The sequence below is a fragment of the Macaca fascicularis genome, chromosome 2 (genome assembly GCF_037993035.2).
Source record: "Macaca fascicularis isolate 582-1 chromosome 2, T2T-MFA8v1.1".
Lineage (NCBI taxonomy): Eukaryota > Metazoa > Chordata > Mammalia > Primates > Cercopithecidae > Macaca > Macaca fascicularis.
In genome coordinates, this window is record NC_088376.1 from 45,261,152 (window position 1) to 45,287,695 (window position 26,544).

Genomic DNA, 26,544 nt, shown 5'->3' on the forward strand with positions numbered 1-26,544 from the left:
ATTCTTTCCTATTTCTATGTATCTTTACAAGCTACTACAAGAAAACATTGAAGAAAATCTCTAGGATATTGGTCTGGGCAAAAATGTCTCAAGTAATATCCCACAAGCGTAGGAAACTAAAGCAAAAATGGAGAAATCGGATCCCATTAAGTTAAAAAGCTTCTGTACAGCAAAGAAAACAATCAGCAAAGTGAAGAGACAACCCACGGAATGGGAGAAATGTATTTGCAAACTACTCACCTGACAAGGGGTTAATAATCAGAATATAGAACGAGCTCCAATAACTCTATAGGACAAAATCTAATAATCCAATAAAAAATGGGCAAAAGATCTGAACAGACATTTCTCAAAAAAGGATATACAAATGACAGACACATGACAAGGTGATCAACATCACTGATCATCAGAGAAATGCAAATCAAAACTACAATGAGATATCATCTTACCCCAGTTAAAATGACTTATATTCAAAAAACAGGCAACAACAAATGCTAGCAAGGATGTGGAGAAAAGGGGACCCTCATACACTGTTGGCAGGAATGTATTTAGTACAACCACTATGAAGAACAGTTTGAAGGTTCCTCAAAAAACTAAACAATAGAGCTACCATATGATCCCAGCAATCCCACTGCTGTGTTAATATAACCCAAAGAGAGGAAACCAGTATATCGCAGAGATATCTGCACTCTTTTGTTTGTTGCTGTACTGTTCACAATAGCCAAGATTTGGAAGCAACCTAAGTGTCCATCAACAAATGAACGGATAAAGAAAATGTGGTACATATATACAATGGAGTACTATTCAGCCATAAGAAGGAATGAGAGCCTGTCATCTGCAACCACATGGGTGGAAATGGCAATCATTATGTCAAGTAAAATAAGTCCAGCACAGAAAGACAAACATTGCATGTTCTCACTTATTAATGGGATCTAAAAATCAAAACAGTAGAACTCATGGACATAGAGAATAGAAAGATGGTTCCTAGAGGCTGGGAAGGGTAGTGGGGGAGTCAGGGGAGAGGTGGGAAAGGTTAATGGGTATAAAAGAAAAACTGAAAGAATGAATAAGACCTAGGCTGGGTGCGGTGGCTCACACCTATAATCCCAGCACTTTGGGAGGCCGAGGCGGGCAGATCACTTGAGCCCAGTAGTTTAAGACCAGCGTGGGCAACGTGGCAAAACCCCATCTCTATTTTTAAAAAGATTTAAATTAAAACAAAACAAAAAAACACAGGCCAGGCACGGTGGCTCATGCCTGTAATTCAAACACTTTGGGAGGCTAAGGTGGGCGGATGACTTGAGGCCACCAGGAGTTGGAGAAGAACCTGGCCAACACAGCGAAACTCCATGTCTACCAAAAACACAAAAATTAGCTCGGTGTGGTGGCACATGCCGTTTGTCTCTTTTTAATCAAATATTTTTGAAAGGCATCACAACGATGAACCAAATTTCAAAATTTATTTACAGTGAAATTTAAAATTAATTCTCCTCCCAGTTTCTATACAAAAACTTTGGTTTCTAGTTTCTCTTTCTGTTTTTACAAGATGATTCAAAGAAACTGAAAACCTATGCTACTGAGGCACAAGAATCGCTTGAACCGGGGAGGTAGGGGTTGCAGTGAGCCAAGATTGCACCACTGTACTCCAGCGGGGGTGACAGAGCACGACCTTGTATCCAAAATAAAAAATAAAAAAAAAGAATGAATAAGACCTACTATGTGATAGCACAACAGGGTGACTATAGCCAATAATTTAAAAACAACTAAAAGAGTATAATTAGATTGTAACACAAAGGATAAATACTTGAGGGGATGGATTCTCCATTCTCCATGATGTGATTATTACACACTGCCTGCCTGTATGAAAACATCTCATGAACCCCATAAATACATACATTTACTATGTATCACAAAAATAAAAAATAAACAAAATAAAAAATCCCAGGCTTCATTTCATTTTTTAAAAAAATACCGTTTTACAACATACTATCATGTCTATTTTAATATGCATTTCTATATACATTTTATATGCTATATGCTATAGCTAATAAATTAATTCACTCAAAAAATATTTACTGAGTACTCATTCTGTTATGCTGCTTTGTTTTTTTTCTTTTTCAGGCGCCTCTATTATTTGTCTTCTTTGCTCATCTTTCTTATTGTTACTTTTTCTTGAATCTTTTAAATCTACTTTATTTTTTAAAATGTCATCTTTCCACCGCCGATTGTTTTCTTAAATGGCATCTTTTGCTCTTGTCTTGTTTCTATTTGAGGCTTCAGCTCTGAAATTCTTTTTTTCATTTACTTCTAATTTTCTCTGTCATCTCATTCCCACATCTTCATAATTGATATATGTTGTTCTTTCATGTCTCATGTCATTTTCTTAATGCCTTTTAACTCATTGTGAAATAGATAACAGTTGTGGTTATAATTTTGGTCTATTTTGTGTGCATTTGTTTCACTGCAAGTTTTTATGTCTGGAGAGATATTCTGTCCCTTTTTCTCGTATAATAACTTTGTGATTTGATCTCAATACATTTCTGTAACTCATTTTTATGTGAATTTAATTTTCTTGAACTTTTAGAATGAGTAGGTTCAGGGAATATAAGTTCACAAAGCTGTTTCTGGGCAGTGTTAAAAAATACATGGGTTTGCTCTGTGGTTTTCTAAGATTTCTTGATTCTATGACTTTGCCTCACTTTTATATGGACTATCTCCTTCTCTTCTTGTCTCTATTTTGTCCCTTTCATAAAATTTTATTCCACTCCCAGCATAAAATTTTCGTAAGATTTTATACCACTCCCTTTTCCTTAGGGGTCTGGTCTAGAATGGCACCTTGGCAAGTCAGTTTTGAGTGTTCACAGGAGGTAAACTACTCCTGCCTAATTGGTCTTTCTTATGGTAGACCTTCACCCAATCAATAATGGAGAGAATAAAACACCTCTGAGCTACTGCTATCTAATTGGCCAGCATAGTCTTTTAGTCGATACTGTTGGCTATTCTGGAATTCTCCTTTTCTAAGGTTCATCAGATGTTGTCCCATTGCTGCCTTCTCGCTTTTGCAGAGATGTCAATATCAACTGTGTCTAGAGACTATTGATAGTTTGCCTCACCTAGTTATGTTTTGGGTTTCACGGCGATAGCAAGTCACATGGTTTGTTGTAATTGTTTTATGGATTTTAAACTTTGGTTTCTAGTTTCTCTTTCTGTTTTTACAAGATGATTCAAAGAAACTGAAAACCTATGCTACTGAGGCCACACCACTGACTTCCCATAACTCACTTCTTCTCCCTATCCTTTCCCCTCAGGACTAGCTTTTCAATGTCTGTGACTTATTAGGCATTACCATCTTTAAGTTCTACTTAACAGAGAAGCTGGTAACCCTTTGGTCTCTTTTTAGTCAAACATTTTTGAAAGGCATCACAACGATGAACCAAATTTTAAAATTTGTTTACAGTGAAATTTAAAAATAATTCTCCTCCCAGTTTCTATATAAAGCTTTCACAAAACCTATCTTTAGTGTCCATGTCATAAAACTGCATTAAAAAGATTTTCATTCTTCAGTAACAAAATTCCTCAGTATGGAGAGAATCTAAGATATTTTCACCAAACCAAATTCTGTGCCACAGACTACAGAATAAAAATATTACTGAATAAATTATGTATTAAATCATCCCGAATAACCATCGCATTATTTTTGCACTTTAGAGATAAAGTGACTGATGTATAACAGGTACTCATTGAAGGATGCAAGAAAAGCCAAAGTTGGTTGTCTCCATTTTTGCAATGTACTGGTTTCCTTTTCAGCCCTCCCCGGGGGAAAAAAAATACTTCTCTAAATCTAACTCAATCAAAGTTTCAAATAAATTCAAGATAAACTAACCTTGGAAAGTTTTTGTAGTCTATTTCTCATCTACCAAATCTGATTGGAATCCAGCAACAAAAAATCCTTTCCAGAAGTAAACTACCTTCATGTTCGTAAATACCGATTAAACCACAATTTAATAGGCTATTTACAATACTACCCATCACGACTGATTCAATCAGCTACACAAATTTCAAACTTATTTTTTTTTCTGTAAAACATCAGACAAGAGATCTATCAAATTCATTAAATGTGACAAACACCAAAGTATTACCCAAAGTCTAGTTTACCTAATAGAGGGCTGCTTTCTCCTCTCTTTCCACAGTTCCAATATATAAACTACGTTTTTGGAATCTAAACACTAACGTTGCCCTGGGGTCAGTACATGCCAAATATTATTAGTAGTATTAATGTTCTATCAATTCGTTTCCCACCCCCCTCTGTCACACAGCAAGGCCTCCAAATAAAAGGTCCTACGCCTCACTCCCCAGCCCGCCCAAGAGTTTTTGTTTTGGCAACGGGGGATTGGTGGTGCTTTTGAGATAACAGAAAGTAACAAAAGGCATCATCAATATGAACCGTCAGCCACGTCGGAAAGTCTAGGCGCCGGGGGGCGGGTGGGCAGCGCTCTAGATCAGGTAAAGTAAACAAGGTGACTGCGTGTGGAGGCGGCTGTTATTGTTTGTACGTGGGTCTGCCGCTCTGGGTGGGATGGGGGAATCTACGAGGACACCCACCCCAGCTTCGCAGCCTCTGTAAGAAAAAGGCAACTTGCAGGTTCCCGAGAGGAAACAGGAGAACGGTAAAAGCGTTCTTTCCCAGGACTTCATTTCGGAATCGCGGAAGGACCAGCCGAAGCAGGAGCTGTCAGAGCGGCCGTGAACCCAATGGCTCTGTCCACACACAGCAACCTGCCTCCTTGGCCCCTTTCGGCTCATCCGGGCGTCCTCAAACCTTCCGTCCCCCTCCCTATGCCACTTATCGTCCAGACGACGAGGGGAAAGAGGTGGCCCGAAAGCCGCAGCTCCAGGGTGGAGAGGGCCGCTGAGCCCAGGGTCCTCGGCCTTCTGAGCCGTTGCCCCTCGCTCACCCACCTGATGCTCTTTCACCACTTCGCTGAGGCAGGGATACCGCTCTGAGATCCATCGGTAAAACTTGGGGACTCCCATTTCGACCGTCAACACTAATCCCAGTCACGGCCAAACCGAAACCAAACGCCCCGCCGGGGCTCCGCCGCCGCCTCCGGCCGTCGCTCCGCGGATGACAACACACCGCCCGGCCGACCATAGAGGAGCGCCCGCTGGGCCTAGAGCGGCAGGATCCGAGGCCGTCCCAGGGGCGGGGCTTAGCCCGCCTGGCCTCGCGCAGCCGGGGCCGCGGTACTGGTCAGTGACGGTCGGGGGATCTGCGGAGTTTTGCTCGTGTGCTTCCACGTAGGTGCGAAAATGCCCCAGGATAGAGCTATGCTTTCTAAGTGGATTTGGAATTGGCATAAAAACCGCACGAAGGTGTGGGAAGGGTATCGAACACTGATTTTTGTTACGCTTCTGTCTCCTAGGGTTGCTAATCTCAGTATTTTTCAAACAGATTTGGAATGATGATTTATTTGGCTTAGTTTGTTTTGCCAAGAATTTTTTTCTCTGAGGAATTTAAACCCACGGTAAAGTTTTTTTAAAAACGTTCTTTTCCAAATTGTTCAAAAATTTCCCAAGTACCCGTCCCCCGCAACTGTTAACATAAGACCTTGGATACGAAATCATTTAATGTTTAGTTTTTACATTCATGCGTCCGCGTTTATCATATTTTTCTCCATCACACTTTCAACCGGACAACAAAGGAGAGTTCTGTCAATTTAAGTGAAATTATCAGTTTTAAATGTAAGAGTTTTCCACTTATTTGAATGTAGTAACCTCGTTACTTTGTATTTAAGTCTTCTGAACGAAAACTTACAGAAAAACCTTAAACATTTAATACTTTTTGGATTTTAAGATCTCAGGAAATGCTAAGTATCGCTGTCTTTCATGACCACTGGATTCTGCATTCTGGGACTGCAGTATGGCAGCATCATACAAATTACAGAATGTTTATTTTGTTCTCATATTCACGCTTCTTGGCTTATATTTTTTCCCTATCACACTTTAAAACAAAGTTACATTAAGTGAACTTAATGATATGCTATTTATATTTATATTTATATTTATATATCTCTCTTACTAGACTGTCACTTCTTGGAGGGCAGGAGAGGGTAACTCTATGCACAAGGCTGGCGCAATGCCTTGCCCACGGTATTTATTCCATATAATTTTGTTCTTCAAGTGAATCCTTACAGTAGCTAGGACTTTTAAAAGGAAATCAATAGAAGTTGTAAAATGAAATTAGGTTAGGCTTGTTTCTTGCAAATACAGTTTTTGACCATAAGAACACATGATATTCCATTTCTCCAATTATAATGCACAGTATGTATTAAGAAAGCAGTTTATTTCTTAATAACTGAATGTTATTTTACATATAATTAATGATCAGAGAGAAATAACAGTTGCTCTGAGAACGTAAATTTATATTGTACTTTAGAATTGAACAGATACAACCACAGATTCATACCAAATGCATTACTTTTAGATTAACATATTCTTTTACATAATTTCATTTCACATATATGGGGTCCAACCAAGATACATCTGGCATAGTAAGTTTTCATCAGTAGCTTCTTGTATAAGGTAATGCACATGTCCTTCAATAGATAATGGCAGTCCTGTCACTCTATTTCGAGTCTTGATTACACCTTGTAGTCGCTGCTCAATGTCAAGAACATGGGTCTTGGCCTAAAAAGAAGAAATATAAAACCAAAAACAGATGTTGATAATTCGGAATTTCTACCTTTCTTTATATTTTGACATTTAATAAATGTTAGTACCATTTTACTGACCAATACCCCTTTTGTAAGAGCAAATACAGGAAAAGAAGCGAACAAATACAGTTAACTTGTGATACTGATTTTGAGGCCTGCAAGATTGATTCAACATCAACTGCTTGGACATGTTTCTGGACTACGTGAAATATCAGGGAATTATTTACACATTACAATTCTAGAAAAATAATTTTTAAAATCTGCTTTGGAAGTGTTTAGTACTTAAACATTTGAATGAATATTTGAATAACAATGATCTACTGCCTAATATTTACATGATGTTAGTACACACAAATGGGTGTTCTAAGTGAGCTACTTGGAACTGTACAATTTCTTAAGCATATCTGAATGCAAAAGGAAGAATAAAGTTATTATAAGAATAATTCTTGGAGGTGGTGCTGGGTGGGCCGGTGGGCTGGGCTGCAGCCCGCGAATGCAAAGAGGAGGGCCACGGGATGGGGGCTGTTGCTGTGCTGTCTGCCATCGACTTTTCCGCCAAGAGCCTGGACTCCAAATGTGACTTATGTTCCAGCAGAACTCCAGGTGTTTAAAAGAACCCCTACAACAGCCAACTTTTCCTTTATGCAGTTGCAAACCAGCTCCTGCTTATTTCTTTGGTGAAGCACTTGAGCCATGTGCATGAACCAAACCCAGTTAACACAGGTGTTTAAGTTACTTTGCCAGACCTTTATCCTAATGGGTCTGCTGTGTTCTTTCACTTGTGACGAGTTTAGCTCATTGAGACTACATCACCACAGAGCTATTACTCACTTAATGAAGTCCACTAAAGAGAGAGTTCATCAGGATCCTTGTGAGACTATTTCTCATATCCAGAAAAATCAGATCAAGGGAAGTAGCCTTTGAAGCACAAACTTCATGTTACTTAAATGAATTTGAAAAACTTGCCATCTTAGGAAAAGGTGGATATGGAAGAGTATACAAGGTCAGGAATAAATTAGATGGTCAGTATTATGCAATTTAAAAAATTCTGATTAAGGGTGCAACTAAGATTGCATGAAGGAACTATGAGGAATGAAGGTGCTGGCAGTCCAGCACCCTAATATCATTGGTTATCACACTGCGTGGACAGAACATGTTCAAGTGATCCAACCACAAGCAGATAGAGCTTCCATTCAGTTGCCATTTCTGGAAGTGTTCTCCGACCAAGCAGAGGAGAGATACCAATACGGTATTAAAAATGGTGAAAGTAGCAGCTCATCCATTATCTTCACTAAGCTCACCTCAGAAAAGAAAAACCCTTTTGAGAATCTGACACTCAGAATAACAAGCTGGTGAACTATACCATCAATTCCATCTTAAGAGACACCAGTGAATTTGAATCATCCCTGGAGCTCCTGGAAAATGGCTTGGCGGGTTTGTCCACCAGGTCAGTTGTGGAACAGCCCCGGCTGCTCAGCTGTAATTCCCTCCAAGAGGAGAATTTCACATCCACTGAGGAATCTTCCAAAGAAAACTTCAACTTGTTGGGGATAGAGGTGCAGTACCACCTGATGCTGCACATCCAGATGCAGGTGTGCAACTCCACCTGTGGGACTGGCTAGCCGAGAGAAACAAACAGGGCCAAGAGTGTGTGGATAAGTTTGCTTGTCCTTATGGCCAGTGTTGCAACAAAAAATATTCAAGAATTAGTGGAAGGTGTGTTTTACATACATAACATGGGAATTGTAAACAGAGATCTGAAGCCTAGAAATATTTTTCTTCATGGCTCTGATCAGCAAGTAAAAATAGGAGACTTTGGTCTGGCTTGCCCAGACATCTTACAAAAGAACACAGACGGCCGGGCGCGGTGGCTCAAGCCTGTAATCCCAGCACTTTGGGAGGCCGAGACGGGCGGATCACTAGGTCAGGAGATCGAGACCATCCTGGCTAACATGGTGAAACGCCGTCTCTACTAAAAATACAAAAAACTAGCTGGGCGAGGTGGCGGGCGCCTGTAGTCCCAGCTATGTGGGAGGCTGAGGCAGGAGAATGGCGTGAACCTGGGAGGCGGAGTTTGCAGTGAGCTGAGATCCGGCCACTGCACTCTAGCCTGGGTGACAAAGCGAGACTCCGTCTCAAAAACAAAAACAAAAACAAAAACAAAAAAAACCCAAAAACAAAAGAACACAGACTGGACCAATAGAAACGGAAACAGTACACCAACACATATATCCAGAGTGGGCACTTTTCTGTACACTTCATCCCAACAGTTGGAAGGATCTGAGTATGATGCCAAGGGTCTCACTCTTGCCCAGGCTGGAGTGCAGTGGGGTCATCATAACTCACAGCAGCCTCCAACTCCTGGGGTCAAGTGATCCTCCCACCTCAGCCTCCCAAGTAGCTGGGACTACAGCAGTGTGCCACTGTACCCGGCTAATTAAAAAAAAACTATTTGTAGAGACCAGGGCTGGCTTTGTCCAGTTAGATATGTATATAGCTTGAGTCTGATTCTGCTAGAGCTCTTTCAGCTGTTTAGAACAGAAATGGAGCAAGCAGAAGTTTTAACAGGTTCAAGAACTGGTCAGATACTGGAATCCCTCAGTAAAAGGTATCCACTACAAGCCAAGTATATCTAGCACTTAATGAAAAGGAACATGTCCCAGAGACCATCTGCTCTTCAACTGCTACAGTGAACTTTTCCAAAATTCTGGAAATATTAATCTCACCCTACAGATGAAGATAATAGAGCAAGAAAAAGAAATTGAAGAACTAAAGAAGCAGCTAAACCTCCTTTCTCAAGACAAAGGGTTAAGGATGACATGAAGGATGGGGGCGTACGGGTCTAGCCTTCCTCAAGCTATATCAGTGGGATGAAAGTGGATTTAAACTCTTAAGGTAGTTAACCGGAATGTAAATTTTTAATCTTTATTAGAGTATAGTTGGTATAATTCATTGTATTTAGTAAGCCTGTATAAGACTTTTTTTTTTTTTTGAGACAGAGTCTTGCTCTGTCGCCCAGGCTGAAGTGCAGTGGCCAGACCTCAGCTCACCGCAAGCTCCGCCTCCCGGGTTTACGCCATTCTCCTGCCTCAGCCTCCCGAGTGGCTCGGACTACAGGCGCCCGCCACCTTGCCCGGCTAGTTTTTTGGTTTTTTTTTGGAAATAGATGGGGTTTCACCATGTTAGCCAGGATGGTCTCAATTTCCTGACCTCGTGATCCGCCTGTCTCGGCCTCCCAAAGTGCTGGGATTACAGGCTTGAGCCACCGCGCCTGGCCAAGACTTGTTAAAGATGTAAGAGTGGCCTCCCCACCAAAAATAATCCTCAGTTTATTCTAACTTATTAAAAACAACTATCTGAGCTAGGTGCAGTGGCTTATGCCTATAATCCCTGCATTTTGGGATGCTGAGGTGGGTGGATCACTTGAGACCAGGGGTTCAAGACCAGCCTAGCCAAGACGGTGAAACCCATCTCTACTAAAAATATAATAATTAGCCAGCTGTGGTGGTGCATGCTTGTAGTCCCAGCTATTTGGGAGGCTAAGGCAGGAGAACTGCTTGAACAGGGGAGGCAGACGTTGCAGTGAGCCAAGATCGTGCCACCGTGCTCCAGCCTGGATGACAGAGCAAGACTTTGTCTCAACAACAACAACAACAACAACAAAACTATCTGCAAGCTTTGCAGCTTCAACTAAGTAAGAAGTGAATTGCTGCATTTGTTAACATAGCTTGTGATATACTCGTATGATATTAAAGCTCAGACCTGTTGTTCTGTAAGTTCAGGCAATTTGTACTTAAGTTTTTCCTACTGTATCTCATAACTGTGAATTGTCTATGGTTAAACAAGTGTGCCATGAACAGTTTTATTATACAAATGAGAATACTGTTAACATTAGTGACAAAAAGAAAACTTATGGCATTGTGATACTAGAGAACTAGATTTCAGAGTAATCAATAGTCACTAACAGTATTTCCAAGCAGTTCTCATGCATAGAGATGAGAACTATAGCTGCATATCAAGTTCATTTGTAGAGATGAAGACTACAGCCCGTATCAAGCTATACCTTCTACTAACCTTTTCGTTGACAACTTCTCCAGTTTCATTCAGTGGTGCTTTGGAATGCCCTTTCACTGGTTTACTCCACTCCACAAGAGGATCATGTAGAAAAGTCTTTAAGACACTAAAATTGAAACAAATATTGGGGTAGGATGTTACCTTTGCACGAAGAAATCTTGCTAACATCAATATTTAAGTGAAGGATAAGAAGCTAATGGTAATACTCTTATAATGCACATTACTACCTCTTCATTAAGTTATGTGAAATTTCTGTTTTGGTGTGAGGGGAGGGTAAGAGAAGGGAAGGCAGGAAAAAAGGCAAGATAGAGGAGAGTCAGAGGTGTTTTGGAGAATAGAGTAAGATGAGTTCTATGTGCCATCTCTAAGTGTATACTGTGAACTGGTAAATGCCTATATGTTGAATGAAGGAGTTTTATCCCTTACCATGTCTTCAATAACCATATAACATCTATAGCTACCATAGAGATCTAGCCCAGACCTTTTTTTCTGCACTCTAAACATAAAATCCAATTACTTATGGGAAATACCCAGTTGGATATGTTCCAAGCACCTCAAACTCAGTATCTCCAAAATAAAATTCATTACCTTTTCCCAACTATTTCTCCGTATTCCCCAAATCATCATCCACCTAGACAAAAATCTAGGAATCATCCTTGCCCCGTCTTCCTCTAACATGCAATTACACCTCCTAAATCTCTTTGGAATCTCTTCACTTATCTCCGTCTCTGCTGCCGTGATACTATCCAGTACACCATCATCCTTTCCTGGGTTACTGCAATAAACCTCTAACTAGTTATGATATACTTCCTATTTCAGAGAATTTGCTTTTGCATATGTCCAACTAACCAGTATTCTACCATAATGTCTAATAGACAGCTTTTAAATAATGAAGGTGAATAAATAAGCTTTAAAGGTCCTTTCAAACAATCTGTTTCCCACAGCTAACTTCATACTTAAAGGTCAAAGACTGACTGCTGTACCCCTAAGATCAGGAACAAGACAAGGATGTCCACTTCTAGCATGTCTATTCGACATTGATTTAGCTAGGGCAAGTAGGCAAGAAAAAGAAATAAAAGGCATTGATATTAGAAAGGAAGAAGGAAAACTATATCTGCAGATGACATGTTGTTGCGGAGAGAAAATCTTAAGGAAGTCACAAAAATAATTATTAGAACTAATACTTGAATTCAGCAGATTGTAAGATACAATATCAATATATAAATATCAATTGTATATCTATACACTAGCAATGAACAATCCAAAAATGAAATTAAGAAAGATTCCATTTAGAATAAAACCAAAAGGAATAAAATACTTAGGAATACAGTTTTAAAAAGTTAAATATAAGACTTGACCCTAAAAACCACAAAACATTGATGAAAAAAATAAAATTCAAATAAATGGAAAAACCTTCCATGTTCATGGATCAGAAGACTTAATATGGTTAAGACAGCAATACTCCCTAATTGATTTACAAATTCAATGTCATTCCTATCAAAATCCAAACTGATTTTAAAATTAATATGGAAATACAAGGGACCCATAATAGCTAAATGATCTTGGGGGAAAAAAGCAAAGTTGGAGCACTCACACTTTCTGATTTCAAAATTTACGACAAAGGTACAATAATCAAAATACTGTGTTGTTAGCGTAAGGTTAGGCATATAGATCAATAGAATATGGCTGAAAATCAATTGACCATTTCAACAAAAAAGCCAAGATAATTAAATGAGGGGGAAAATATTCTTTTCAAAAAATGGTGCTAGGACAAATGGATATGCACATGCAAAAAAAATGAATATGGACCCCTGCCTTACACCATATATACAAAATAACTGAAGACAGATAAAAGTTCTAAATAGCAGAGCTAAAAGTCAAAAATACTTAGAAGAACACATAGGTATAAATCTTCATGGCTTTGGATTAGGGAATCGTTTCTTAGATATGACACCAGAAACACCAAAAATAACCAGAAGAAAAAAACCAAATTAGACTGCATCAAAATTTAAAACTTTTATGTTTCAAAGGCCATCATCAAAGAAAGAGAAGAGACAACCCACAGATGGAAGAAAATATTTGAAAATCATATCTTATAAAGGCCTTGTATCCAAAATGTGTAAAGAACTCTTGCAACTTGGCTGGGCAGGGTGGCTCATGCCTGTAATCCCAGCACTTTGGGAGGCTGAGGCGGGTGGATGGCTTGAGCTTACGAGTTCGAGACCCGTTTGGGCAACATGGCAAAACCCCTTCTCTGCTGGGGAGGCTGAGGCAGGGAAATCGCTTGAACCCAGGAAGCGGAGGTTGCGGTGAGTGGAGATCATGTTACTGCACTCCAGCCTGGGTGACTGTCTCAAACAAACAAACTCTTACAACTCAAGAATAGGCCAGGCATGGTGGCTCATGCCTATAATCCCAGCACTTTGGGAGGCCAAGGCAGGAGGATCACCTGAAGTCAGGAGTTTAAGACCAGCCTGGCCAACATGGTAAAACCCAAACTCTACTAAAAACGCAAGAATTAGCCAGACATGGTGGCTCATGCGCACATGCTGTCCCAGCTACTTAGGAAGCTGAGGCTTGAGAATCGTTTGAACCCAGGAGGTAGATGTTGCAGTGAACCGAGATCATGCCACTGCACTCCAGACTGGGTGACAGCAAAACCCTGTCTCAAAGGAAAAAAAATAAAAAGAATAAAAAGACAACCCAATTTAAAAGTGGGCCAAGGATTTCAATAGACATTTGTCCAAAGATGATCTACAAATGGCCAACAAACACATGAAAAGATGCGCACCATCACTGGTCATTAGGGAAATGCAAATTAAAACCACAATGAGATACAACTTCACATCCCTAGAATGGGGAAAATAAAAAGGCAGACAATAACCAGTGTTAGAAAAGATGTAGAGAAATTGAAACCCACATGCATTACTAGTGGGATTATAAATTGTTACAACTGCTTTGGAAAATGATTTGAGAGTTCTTCAAAACGTTAAGTATAGCATTTAACATATGACCCAGCAATTCCACTCCCAGGTATACGCAAGAGAACCGAAAACAAATGTCCACATAAAACTTGTGCACAATGTTCACAGCCAAACTATTTATAATACAAAAAAGGTGGAAACAATCTAAATGTCTCTTAACTGATGAACAGAAAAAGAAAATACAGTATATCCATGTAACAGGATACCATTTGGCAATAAAAAAACAATGAAATACTGATACATGATGAACACTGAAAATATTACGTTAAGTGAAAGAAGACAAACATGAAAGGCCACATATTAGATGATTCCATTTATATGAAATGTCCTGAACAGGTAAATCCATAGAGACAGAGAATATTATATCTGAGTGGTTACAAGTAGATAGCAGGAGTGGGAGGGCGAAGGAATCAGGAGTGACTGCTAATGCCTGTGGAATTTCTTTTTGGGCTGATGAAAATGTTTTAAAATTAGATAGTGGTAATGGTTGCACAATCTTGTGACTATACTAAAAACCATTTAATTATGTACCTTTAAAAGGGTGAATTTATGGTATGTAAATTATATCTGCATAAAGCTATTATTTAAAAAAACTATTTCAGTCAGTGCAAAGTGGTTCCCATATAAAAACAAACATATGTAGGGGCCAATAATTATATTCAAGGTTACTGTTAAATTATTTACAAAGTATAGATGATTACCTCATTAAAGGCTCTCGCTGATCACGCATAAGCCTCATTGTAACTTCACATGCTCTTCGAAAAAGACCCTCTGTTCCCATAGGACCCATTCCATTAACCATATTATGAGTCAGGCGAAATGGTACAATTTCTGGAACTTCAAAGGTTTCTCCCTTAGAAACAATACATTTTGTTACAAACTAACAATGTTGGAATTTAAAAATCTTTACTCAGAGAACTTCATGTCCAGATTCTTTCAACAAAGAGCAAAAATACCTTCAAAATATTTATGTTGTAATTACATTAGAGGTTTGTAACATGAAGGAGCCATGTAGCTCTCTGCCTTTGCTTTTATAGAACTGAAACCATACTTGATCTTGGATAAGATCTAGGAGATAAGTGGATTACCTTTCACTGAGTTTAGTACAGTGAATAAACAATATTACAGATAAAGTTTGTGCATTCAATATTTAGTCTCATATTTTCTTTGTCTTTCTTGAATAATATGAAATACAAATATTCTCATATATTTCTATTTTTCTTTAACACTTTCATCTTAAGACAAGAGATGAGAAGCAGCCAAGGGTCAGATGCTTACATCCCCTCATAAAGGAAATAAAACATGTCATATAATGAAGTCCAGTTGTTCATTTTCTGCTATCCTCTAATCTGCCTTTTCTAGGGACTTTTCATCCCTCCAATCAGTTACCCTAAATTCCTCTCTTGTATGGTTTAACCCATGCCAGTGTTTTATCTCTGATTTGTTCTCAGTTGGATCTATGATCTTTCTTGATTTCTTGTGACAACACAACGCAATCTGTAGATGATGGAGGTGAAGAAAATAGTGCGCTAACCTACCAGTCTGCCCTGCGGGATTCTAGTACTGGAAAATTGTAGGGGGCCTTAAAGATGGGTCCAATTGCCTCAATTTATTCCCAGGCCCCACTCTGGATCTACAGAATCTGAATCTCCTGGGTATCTATAAATTTTTTTAAAATTATTGGATAATTCTGATATGTTGCTAGAATTGGAAACTATCATATTAAACTACTCTGTCTCTCTAAAACTGAGTCTCAGTAAAATGAACTGATCTGCCCATATTCACATAACTAATAACTGAGTCAGAACCTAAACCTATGTTCTTGGACTTCAAATTCAGTACTAGCTGTACAGTATCACTCTTCTAAGTTCTCTCCATCCTAATATGCATTACTACATGATCCACTGATGAAAACTAGTCAACAAATTATCAATATAACTCAACTGTGAGTATAACTGCTACCAACAGGTATGTCAAGGAAGAACAGTTGTTGAGAAAAGGAAATTGGGGGAAAATATACAATTAGTAAGAATAACTCACATCACATACCTTATTGAAAAGACAGTTGAAATCTACATGTACGCATTCACCAGTCAAAGAATCAAAGAGAATATTTTCACCATGACGGTCTCCAAGCCCCAGAATATAACCAACCATTGACATTACTGCAGTGGAACGGCAGTATGCTGATCTACTACTGTACCTAAAAGAAACACAATGCCTATGAAATATCCATATACCATATGAGGCGAATATAAATCTAAAATATTAAAAATAAACATTCAACCATAACAACATATAATATTCTTGGTAACCTACCATGATGTAGGATCAGGGAATGTTCTCAGAAACCACTCATGAAAAATAGGAGGATGCCTGGGCAGGAGAAATTCTCGGAATACTTTGAGTTTTTCAGATAAAGCTGCTGACTTTGGTAGCATACACTGGCGAAGTTCTTTTCCTGTCATATACACTCCTGCAAGGAAGAGTGATATCCAATAATCACATCAGCCAAATGAAAAAAAAAATTTTTTTTGTTAAAATTGGCCAGGAAACACCTACTTCTTTTCAAATTGTTATTGAAAAACAAGCATAAATGAAAAATTTTCAATAAGCATACATAAAGTTACTGGTTATATAATAAAATAATAAACCACATTATCTTCCCTTGATACAGATGACCCTTGAACAATGTGAGTTTGAACTGTGTGGGTCCACTTACATGTGATATTTTTCAACCAAACATGGATCAAAAACATGGGATGCAAAATCATTATATACTGAGGGCTGACTTTTCATACATGCAGGTTCTGCAGGGCTGACTGTGAGACTTGAGTATGTGTGGATTTTGATATGTGAGGGTATTCTGGAAGCAATCCCCCAGATAAGGGGGGACCACTGTAGTTACCCAAATGAAGCCTCTTATTGATGAAAATTAATGTCAGTTAAAACCAGTGTTGTGAAATCAAATAGTTCCAGAATACAAGACTCAGAATTAAGTCCCAAATGAACTTTTTAAAAATATATATGTACATATCAATATATATGTATATATACATATATTTTACACTGACACAAATTATCAAAGAAAAAATATATTTTCAAATCCAAACTCAGATATATACAATATTTCATAGTTATAAATAAAATAGTCAACAGCAAGTTCTTTGAACTCTGACTCAAGTGTCTTTGAGTTTCAGTTTTGCAACTGTGAACTCAGACAAGTTACGTAAGTTCTCTGGCACTGTCCATAAAATAGGGATAATCAGGTGTGTTAACAATAATAAATAAAATAATGTACATAACATACTTGGCATAATACCTATTATATAGTAATTTAACAGTATTACTTAATGTTATAAATTGAACTTTATCTCTCAAAAAATATGCTGAAATCCTAATTTTTGGTACCCAGGAATGTGAGCTTATTCAGAAACAGGATCTTTGCAGATGTAATGTTGTTAAGACAAAGTCATTAAGGTGGGCCTTTAATTCAATAATCCAATGACTGGTATTCTTGTGAGAAAATGGAGACACAGAGACATAGAGACAATGCTATGTAACAATAAAGGCAATGTGGTACAATACATCCAGAAGCCACAGAACACCAGAAGGTTAAAAGAAAGGCAAGGAACATTAGCCTTCAGAGAGGTCATGGTTCTAGTGACATCTTGATATTGTATCTTTAGCCTCCAGAACCATGAGAAGATAAATTTCTACTGTTTAAAATCGCCTAGTTTGCAGTAATTTGTTATGGCAAATACCATACGAATTATGTATGAAAACATAGACTTATTTTCTACTTCACTTTGATAACTTGATCTATTCATTTTTAATGTATTATACCATATGCACTTTAAAAACATCTTATTTTAAAATAAGTTTAGATGCTACAAAAAGTTACATCATCGATACGGAGTTCCCACATATTCTTCACCCAGCTTTCCTTAATGTTCATTCTTGCATAACAATAGTACAATTATTCAAATCAGGAAATTCTTATTGTTACAGTATTATTAACCAAACTTCTGACTTTATTCAAATTTCACCAGCTGTCCCACTAACACACTTTGTTTGGGGGTCAGGATCCAATCCAGGATTACACATTACATTTAGTTGTCATCAAATGTCAACTCCTTAATGTCATCAAATCTGGGAAATCTCTTTCTTTGTCTTTCATTACTTTGACATTTGTAAGGAGTTTGGACCAGTTATATTTTTGTTTCTCTAAAGTTACTATACTTTTCCCTTTATAATTGATAAGTATCTGATAGGGAGATACTTCAAGATTCTTCAAATAACTTGTTTCTCATCTTTGCCTATTAATTTTAGCATTCATTAATAATCACTGCCTACAATAAGTATTACTATAGTGTTTGTTAATTGGTGATTTCCTATTTCCATCATCCTTTCTACATTTATTCATTGAAATTCTATTAGAATATAAGGAAGAAATTCCTTATTTCCTATTTATTTCTTTCACTTCCCTATTTATTTACTCAAATATTTATTTATATCAGTATGGGCTCATATTTATTTGTTTATTCCATGGGTTATAATAGTTTACAATCATTATTTATTTTGTTGCTCAAATTATCCCAGGTTTGGACAGTTGGAGCCTCTTACTCCAATCTAAAACGTAAGACTTCATTCTAGCCTTCTCTCTTTCCTTTCTCCAACAATGAGAAAACTGGCTCTCATTATACACAACATATTTACTTATTTGCTAAAGACTAGTACTGTATATACATAAAGTAGTTTCAGAATTGTTAACCAATATCTGTGAAAAACAAATATTCATATATAGTTTTGTAAGCTACCTCAAATCCTATTGGGATGAAGACAGGGAAGGAATCAAAATAGAAGGAAAGAAGGAAGGAAGGAAGGAAAGAAGGAAGGAAGGAAAGAAAGGAGGGAAACACTTAAGTGTTTCCATATATAAAATCTAGAAATTTCACTATGGCTTATATCAAAAAATATAGGCTAACATATATTAATACCAATATACCCATATTATATAACTTAATAGCTATTATACCCATACTGTATACTTATAAGAATTAATTTTAGTACCCTTTTCCTTATATAGTTTGGTCAGAATAGGTCTCAAACCAGCAGTGTTGTTCACCCATTCAATAATCCCACATTCATCATTCAGTGGAATAACTGCATATGTTCGAATATGAAGCTCTCTTCTACGAGACTCTGCATCTTTTCTTAAGCACTGTTAAAAAATACACAGAAATTTAAAAACAAGATAGAACTCAAAATTTCTAAACATTATATCAAATATATCTAAAGATTGCTCATTTCATAACAAAAGAACGTCGATGAAGGCTTACTATGTGGTATACATGAATAATTCTTCTAAATGGTAGGGAAGGAAACTACTGGGACAGTATCTCTATTTACAAATTATTAAAAATGTCCTGGGTAGGCCCTTCTTTTTAATTATTCACTATTAATGTGACAAGAATATTGTGTTTAAAATATTTAAGTTGTATATTTAACAATGACAAAATACTGCTGTTTTATTTTCTATTGCTTTAGAGGTATTACTGAAACAGTAAGTCTTTAGGCACAGAGACTGCTATTTAATTTTAATTATTTCTTTTTTTTTTTTTTGAGAGGGAGTCTTGCTCTGTCGCCCAGGGTGGAGGGCAGTGGCGCGATCTCGGCTCACTGCAAGCTCCGCCTCCTGGGTTCTCGCCATTCTCCTGCCTCAGCCTCCCGAGTAGCTGGGACTACAGGCGCCCGCCACCTCGGCCGGCTAGTTTTTTGTATTTTTAGTAGAGACAGGGTTTCACCGTGTTCGCCAGGATGGTCTCGATCTCCTGACTTTGTGATTCGCCCGCCTCAGCCTCCCAAAGTGCTGGGATTACAGGCGTGAGCCACCACGCCCGGCCAATTTTAATTATTTCTAAAATACATAAACAACAGAGCATGAGTTCTATGACATCCTCAAAATGTATTGCTTCTCTTGCAGTTTATCACAACCTTATTTCAAAAGCTATCCTTTAGCAGAAGAAAGGCTTACGTATTTCATCTGATTGATCCTGATATATCAGGTAAAAATAAACAGTATTACGTTTAATTCTAGACCTGTATGAAGTAAGCACACATCTATAATTGTAACCTGCTCAATTCAAAAGCACAATCCCTGACCAAAAATACATTTTACACTTTAGGAAATAGGTTCCATAACTACCAGGAAAACAATGTGGCCATAGAATCTCATATAAAGATCAGTGTGTGGCCTCCAAAACTTACATAGTTTTTTACAATCAGGCTATTTTATCTTACCATGTTCATGAGGGAAAATGTAACAAAATAATTAAAGTAACAAAGCTGATTAATGTAAATTTGTAAACTAAAGCCAGGCCACTTGATACTCAAGTAAATCTGATACTCAGAAAAACACTCAGGGAGCTTTGGAGAGAACATACTAATGGTTCAGTAGTTAATGAATTAAGATACCATTTTAACAAACAATACTTTTTTGTTGTTGTTGTTGAGACAGAATCTCACTCTGTCACCCAGGCTGGAGTGCAGTGGCACGATCTGGACTCACTGCAACCTCCGCCTCCCAGGCTCAACCAATTCTCATGCCTCAGCCTCCCAAGTAGCTGGGAATACGTGCGTACACCGTCGTGCCTGGCTAATTTTTGTATTTTTAGTAGAAAAAGGTTTTCGCCATGTTGGCCAGGATGGTCTCGAACTGCTGGCCTCAAGTGATCTGCCCTTTTCAGCCTCCCAAAATGCTGGGATTACAGGCATGAGCCACCACACCCAGCCCAAACAATGTGTTAAAATAAAAAATAATCCTCCTTTTCATATTGCTTTTGAAATAGGTTTTTAAAGTGGTATTAATTTTTAAATTACTTTTGGTTAAACCAAGCAGACGATAACTGTTCTTTTTTAAAAAACTCATCTAGTGCTACATCTTTTCTATGCTAAAGATCTATGACTTTAAAATGTGGGAAGGCAATGAGAAGAAAGGAGAAAAAGCTTTTAGAAAAATAATGAAGTTTCATCTTTCCACAGTATGGATCAATTTTTACCAATGGAAAAAAACATATGCTATGCATTTACAAATACCTGGTTACAGAATAATTCAAAATACATAAAACCATACATTTATAATAACCCTTTAATAAGATTCCTCATATCATCTTTGAGATAGAAATCAAATGCCAATAGAACTGAAAAAATGCTAATGATTACCTTTTATTTATCTATTTATTTATTTTTAAGAGTCAGGGTCTTGGCTCTGTCATCTGGGCTACAGTGCAGTGGCATGATCATAGCTCACTGTAGCCTCCAACTCCTGGGCTCAAACAATACTCCTGCTTCAGCCTCCTGAGTAGCTGGGACTACAGGCACATGCCTGGCTAATTTTTTTTTATTTTTTGTAGAGACAGGGTTTCACTATATAGGCCAGGCTGGTCTCAAACTCTTGGCCTCAAGTGGTCCTCTTTCCTGGGCCTCCGAAAGTGTTAGGATTACAAGTCTGAGCCACTGCACTCAGCCTATTTATCTTTTGATAAATATATTAACACAATAGGCAAAAGGTAGAAGCATCTAAATGTCCATCATTGGATAAATAGATAAATAAAATGTGGATGGAAAACATTAGACTATTATTCGGCTTTTAGAGGGAGAAAATTCTGACACTTGCTATAAAATGAATGAACTTTGAATAATGCCAAGTGATTTAAGCCAGTCATAAAAGGAGAAATACTGCACTTATATGAGGTACCTCAAATGGTTAAGTTCATGGAGACAAAGTAAATGGTGGCTGCTGAAGGCTGAGGGGAAGGGAAATGAGAAGTTATTGTTTAATAGATACAGAGTTCCAATTTGGGAAGATGAAAAAAGTTTTGGAGAGGGATGGTGGTGATGATTGTACAACAATGTGAATGTACTTAATGCCACTGAATGATATACTTCAAAAACTGTTAAATGTTAAGTTTTATGCATGTACATTTTATCTCAATAAAAAAAATTAAGTGAAAATGAAAAAGTATATTTCATTCCTGCTTTTTAAGAGTGATCCGTTTGCATACTAAAATGCCTATATCAGATTGATAGTAATTATAGCAACTCTGAAATAAAAGCATTCTGGTTTTATAATTGTCAAATTTTTTTAAAATAAAAAATAAATAAAATAAAAGCAAACTATTTCCAAACCTTATTAATCAAGGAATTGAATTCCATTAGTCTACAATCCTTTCTCAGGTCATCTTTTGGCTTACACATCATGATGTAGAACTTTCCATCTGACCCTTTTAAAGAAATCTTCTTTGGTTTCTGAAGAGAAGCAAGAATTTCCACCTAAAAGATGATGAGTTATATATGAATTAGGGCCAAAAATTTCTGTGTAAATGTCTGTATATTATAAACCTTGAGTTATGTAAAAAAAAAAAAAAAAAAAAAAAAAAAAATATCACAAGCTATATTATGTAGTGAATTTGTATTTAAAAATTTTTTTATTTTAATTATCTATGACCTATGAAAATAATGACTGTCTATGAACAGAAACATTTTCACCCATTAAAAATAGCTATGACATAAAAAGATTACTTCATCGCCAATACAAGTACTTACATATTCAAATCTAGACAGCCCCCTTCAAAGCAGTCAAAATGTTTAAAAGATTTTTGAAACATCTTTTCAGGATCTTTCTGCAAAGACTGAGACTCTGTTTTTCAATGCTTTATCAATTAAAAGTAATTTGATTTCTGAAAAAACAAACTCCTCCAAAATTAAGTGTACCTAATGAAGTGAGTAAATAAGGTGAATAATACTGCTTAAATTAAAAACAAAGCATAGACTGGGTACAGTGGCTCACGTTTGTTATACGAACATGGAAGGCTGAGCAGGAGGATGGCTTGAGCCTAGGAGTTCAAGACTAGCCTAGGCAACATGACGAAACCCCGTATCTTCAAAAAATTTTAAAAATTAGCTGGGCATGGTGACATGCACCTGTAGTCCCAGCTACTCAAAAGGCTGAGGTGAGCAAATTGCTTGAGCCTGAGAGGCAGAGGTTGCAGTGAGCTGAGATCGCACCACTGTACTCCAGCCTCGGCAACAGAATGAGACCCTGTTTCTAAAAAAAAAAAAAAAAAAAAAAAAAAGAAGAAGAAGAAAAATCAAACTGTGAAAAAGTAAAGATTATAGTCACACTAAAACAATAGGAGCATTTGAAAAATCAAAACATTAGGGTGAATGTGAATCATGAATCAGAATTTTTTTTAATCACTGAATTTTTTTGCCATCAGTACAAATGAGTTTAGTTTTACTCTTCTGTATTTCCAATTTTTTTTTCTTCACAAATAAGATTCACGTAGATTCTGTGAAACATACTTTTTATCTTAATTTGAAGTTAACAACTAAATTTTAAAATCATAGTCATATAAAACTGAAGTTTACCATATCATCAAACCCTGCAATATAGGCCCAATGTCCAGGAAATGGCTCATGGCTAGCATGGTTAGCATGGGTACCCAGAATTGATGGAAGTGTAGGTATCATGACTGATTGCAGAGGAATGAGGATTTCACTAAATGTTGCTTCTTCTACCAGTTTTTTAAGCATTTTAAAATGAGTCCTCATGCTTAATGTGGAACTACTTCCATCAACCTGAAAAAATAAATAGTGCATTTTAATTTGTGTTTACCTTAAATTCAACTATAACAAAAATTTCACTTTTACAATATTGTAATTACAAAGGCTCAGCAGTCTGTGGTTTCCTAATCAACCCATTTTAGCCTCTGCCATTTACCTCATTAATAATAGTACCTACATCATAGGATTGTTTAATGATTAAAGGAGACAGTAGAGGCCTAAAATCTATTATCAGATATTAGAAAATCCAAAGAGCTCTGTAAATCAAACTCTCACTGAAGAAACAGTTATGTGTTTGATTATGGGATACTCCAACAGGTTACCCTCAGTGGAAATATCAAATATTAAATATGCACTATATTACCTTAAAAATCTTAAAAATCCTGAATTTCTAGGTGTAGCTTGCCACAAAGGTTTCAGATAAAGAACTGGAAATCTGTACATGTAAAGCACTTACAACAGTGTTAGTGTTTTAATAAATGTTGGCCACCATAACACTGTTTTTGATAATGTCAAGTGCATCAGAGGTCAAATGGGATTAACGGAGATAATAAATGCAGATTACACTTTTGAGATGTTTATTGATAAAGGAAAGGTGAGAAATAGTCTATCTTTTCATCTATAAACAATGATGGACTCTGAATATTTGTCAGGTGAAGTCTAGCTATGTACCTTATTAAAGAGCTTCTCTCTCCCTCCTTATAACCACCCCCACCTCCCACTTTTATCTTTACTATACATCCTTGGGGGTTTTTTCTCTAATACTTTAGGTAGAATTATGGGGTTACTCCTGTAACCATATTCCTACTTTAGTCACAAATCTACTGAAAAAAGTACTTATTACTCTAGATAACCATCTGCTTAGTTCCCTATAAGACTATAAGCACCTCAGGCAGAGAACAGATTTTATTCATCTTGTTTCCCTTAGCATAGTGCTTGTCCCCTCACAGGCACTGAAATGTATACTAAAAGAATGAAAAGCAAAACCCCAACCGTCTTCCCTATCATAAGTGTAGTTTAATAATACATATGAATTTTGAAAGTTTAAAGATATATAATCATAGAGACTACTATAAGTAACTTTGAATATTTTACATACTTATATTTTTATGGCTTATTTCATATTCTCTACTAAAAATTTCTGAGAAACATGGATATCTACCCTCAGAAAATTCTTAATTTACAATAAGAAGAACTTTTATAAATATTAGAAGGTATTTTGAAGTAAGATATATTAGAAATATTAAAAACTGCTTTATTAAGATAAATCATACATAATTAAAATACATAATACATTTTGATATATGTGTACACCTATATGTTAGAATTTTAATTTAATTAATCAAATGAAAAAATCAGCTCAAATTATGTAAATATATATATAATTACCCAACATCAGTTTATAAGCACTAAGATTATGATAGTACCGGTTTATTGCACAATTCTAGAAGCTTATCTGTTAGGCGAGTTGCATCTCCAACAAACTTCTCTAAGGATTTTTTCATATGAATGGCTTTATTTAGGATTTCCTTGCATCTGTTCACACGCATGGGATAAGAAGACTGTCATAAAAAAGAGTTAAAAACTATTTTATATAAGATTCTTGAAAGATAAATTTTTTGAATGACAAAAAACTTAAAAAGTATTCATGATGAGAGTTTATATGATACAAATTTCCTGAAAATTTATTTGGTAATGCTATCAAGAGCCATACAAATATTGCCACCCTATAACTTTGTGAATTATAAAGTTATAAGGATCTGCCCTGAAGAAATAATTAGAAATGAGAATAAACATAGACATAGCTAGATGTGTTACAACAGCAAGAAAAACAGAAATAACCTTAATGATTAACTAAGCAGTTAAATAAGTTACTGAAGGCTATTTTTTAGAATTTTATATATTAAAATTATACCTTTAAATTATATTTAATAACATGGAAACAATAAAGTGAAAAATGTGAAATTGTATGGCAACATAATTAAATTTAGTGTTAAAATATACTAGAAAATATACAAATAAAATTACATCAAAACATTAATGAATGGCCCAAGGTATGAATTTTAATTTTTGTTTTATGTCTCTGTATTGCCTAAATTCTCTAAACATTTACTTATTACATATATTGACCAACATATGAATTCCCTTCAATGATGCAATAACAGTTTTTTAGTATTAAAAATTCAGGTGCTGGCGGGGCACGATAGCTCATGCCTGTAATTCCAGCACTTTGGGAGGCCAAAGCAGAAGGATCACTTGAGCCCAAGAGTTCAAGCCCAGCCTGAGCAACAAAGCAAGATCCCATCTCTACAAAAAGAATTTAAAAATTAGCTGTACATGGTGACACATCCCTATCGTCCTAGCTACTGGGAAGCTGAGGCAAGAGAGTCACTTGAACCCAGGACTTTGAGGCTGCACTGAGCTGTGATCCCACCATTGCTCTCCAGCCTGGGCAACAGGGAAAGATCCTGTTTCTTAAGGAAAATAAAAATAAAAATTCATGTACTTTGGATTAAAATATTTGTGAAAACATAGGTAACCATTCTGCATCAAGCATTAACCGTTTACTAGACTTCATAAAGAAAACACATGCTGAATTATTTGATCTTAAACATGCTAGTTACTTCATTATAGTAAATATATCCAAATATTAAGATATAATGCTATAATTTCTCTCTTTAAAACAATTTAAAATTACTAATCTAATATAGGAAAGAAGCCCTGGAACTTGTATATACATATTAGTATCACATAATCAATTTCAAATAAAATGGTAAAAGACCCTTTTCATATAAAAAGGTAAAAGACCCTTTTACCTTTGACACAGCTGTCATCATCCACATTGCTTGTTGAGGATAGGCTAGAAATACTTTGGCTATTATTTCCATCAAGACAACAAAAACTTCATCATGAGAATGACAAATTCGAGAGATCAATTGTGAAAAAGCAGTCAAAAATTGATATGGAGCTAAATAGTTTGTATGCTCTGTGATAACCTTGTTTATTTTACCCAAATCATTCCTCATCTGTACACGATCGGAACGGCCAGCTGGGGGAAAAAATAAGTTTAAAAAACAGTAAAGGAAAGAGAAAAATCAGTGTATCAGTTCATTTCACAGAACAAAAATTTTGTTTTAAAAATAGCTTTA

The 26,544-nt window shown here is 36.6% G+C and overlaps 2 protein-coding genes and 1 pseudogene across 19 annotated transcripts in view; 1 reads left to right on the plus strand and 2 right to left on the minus strand.

The window, feature by feature from the left end:
- The window catches only part of XRN1 (5'-3' exoribonuclease 1), a 135,671-nt gene extending 130,565 nt beyond the window's left edge, over positions 1-5,106 (minus strand). For all 14 annotated transcript variants that reach the window (XR_012430769.1, XR_012430770.1, XR_012430771.1 and 11 more), the window contains exon 1: positions 4,957-5,106. Coding sequence is in view for 8 of the 14 variants with exons in the window: in XM_005545990.4 (XP_005546047.2) it covers positions 4,957-5,031 (75 nt within the window). In the remaining 6 variants the exon portion in view is untranslated. The remainder of the gene's footprint in view (positions 1-4,956) is intronic.
- A 1,217-nt stretch (positions 5,107-6,323) lies between these two features.
- Positions 6,324-26,544, minus strand: part of ATR (ATR checkpoint kinase) — a 120,796-nt gene continuing 100,575 nt past the window's right edge. For all 5 annotated transcript variants that reach the window (XM_045386839.3, XM_065540059.2, XM_005545995.5 and 2 more), the window contains 10 exons: positions 26,212-26,444; positions 24,823-24,957; positions 23,201-23,410; positions 21,959-22,102; positions 18,842-18,992; positions 16,088-16,244; positions 15,818-15,971; positions 14,470-14,621; positions 10,785-10,890; positions 6,324-6,684 (listed from right to left, as the gene is read on the minus strand). In XM_045386839.3, the coding sequence (XP_045242774.1) occupies positions 6,511-6,684; positions 10,785-10,890; positions 14,470-14,621; positions 15,818-15,971; positions 16,088-16,244; positions 18,842-18,992; positions 21,959-22,102; positions 23,201-23,410; positions 24,823-24,957; positions 26,212-26,444 (1,616 nt within the window). In that variant the 3' untranslated portion in view covers positions 6,324-6,510. The remainder of the gene's footprint in view (positions 6,685-10,784; positions 10,891-14,469; positions 14,622-15,817; positions 15,972-16,087; positions 16,245-18,841; positions 18,993-21,958; positions 22,103-23,200; positions 23,411-24,822; positions 24,958-26,211; positions 26,445-26,544) is intronic.
- On the plus strand, positions 6,899-9,613 carry LOC102131585 (eukaryotic translation initiation factor 2-alpha kinase 1-like; annotated as a pseudogene).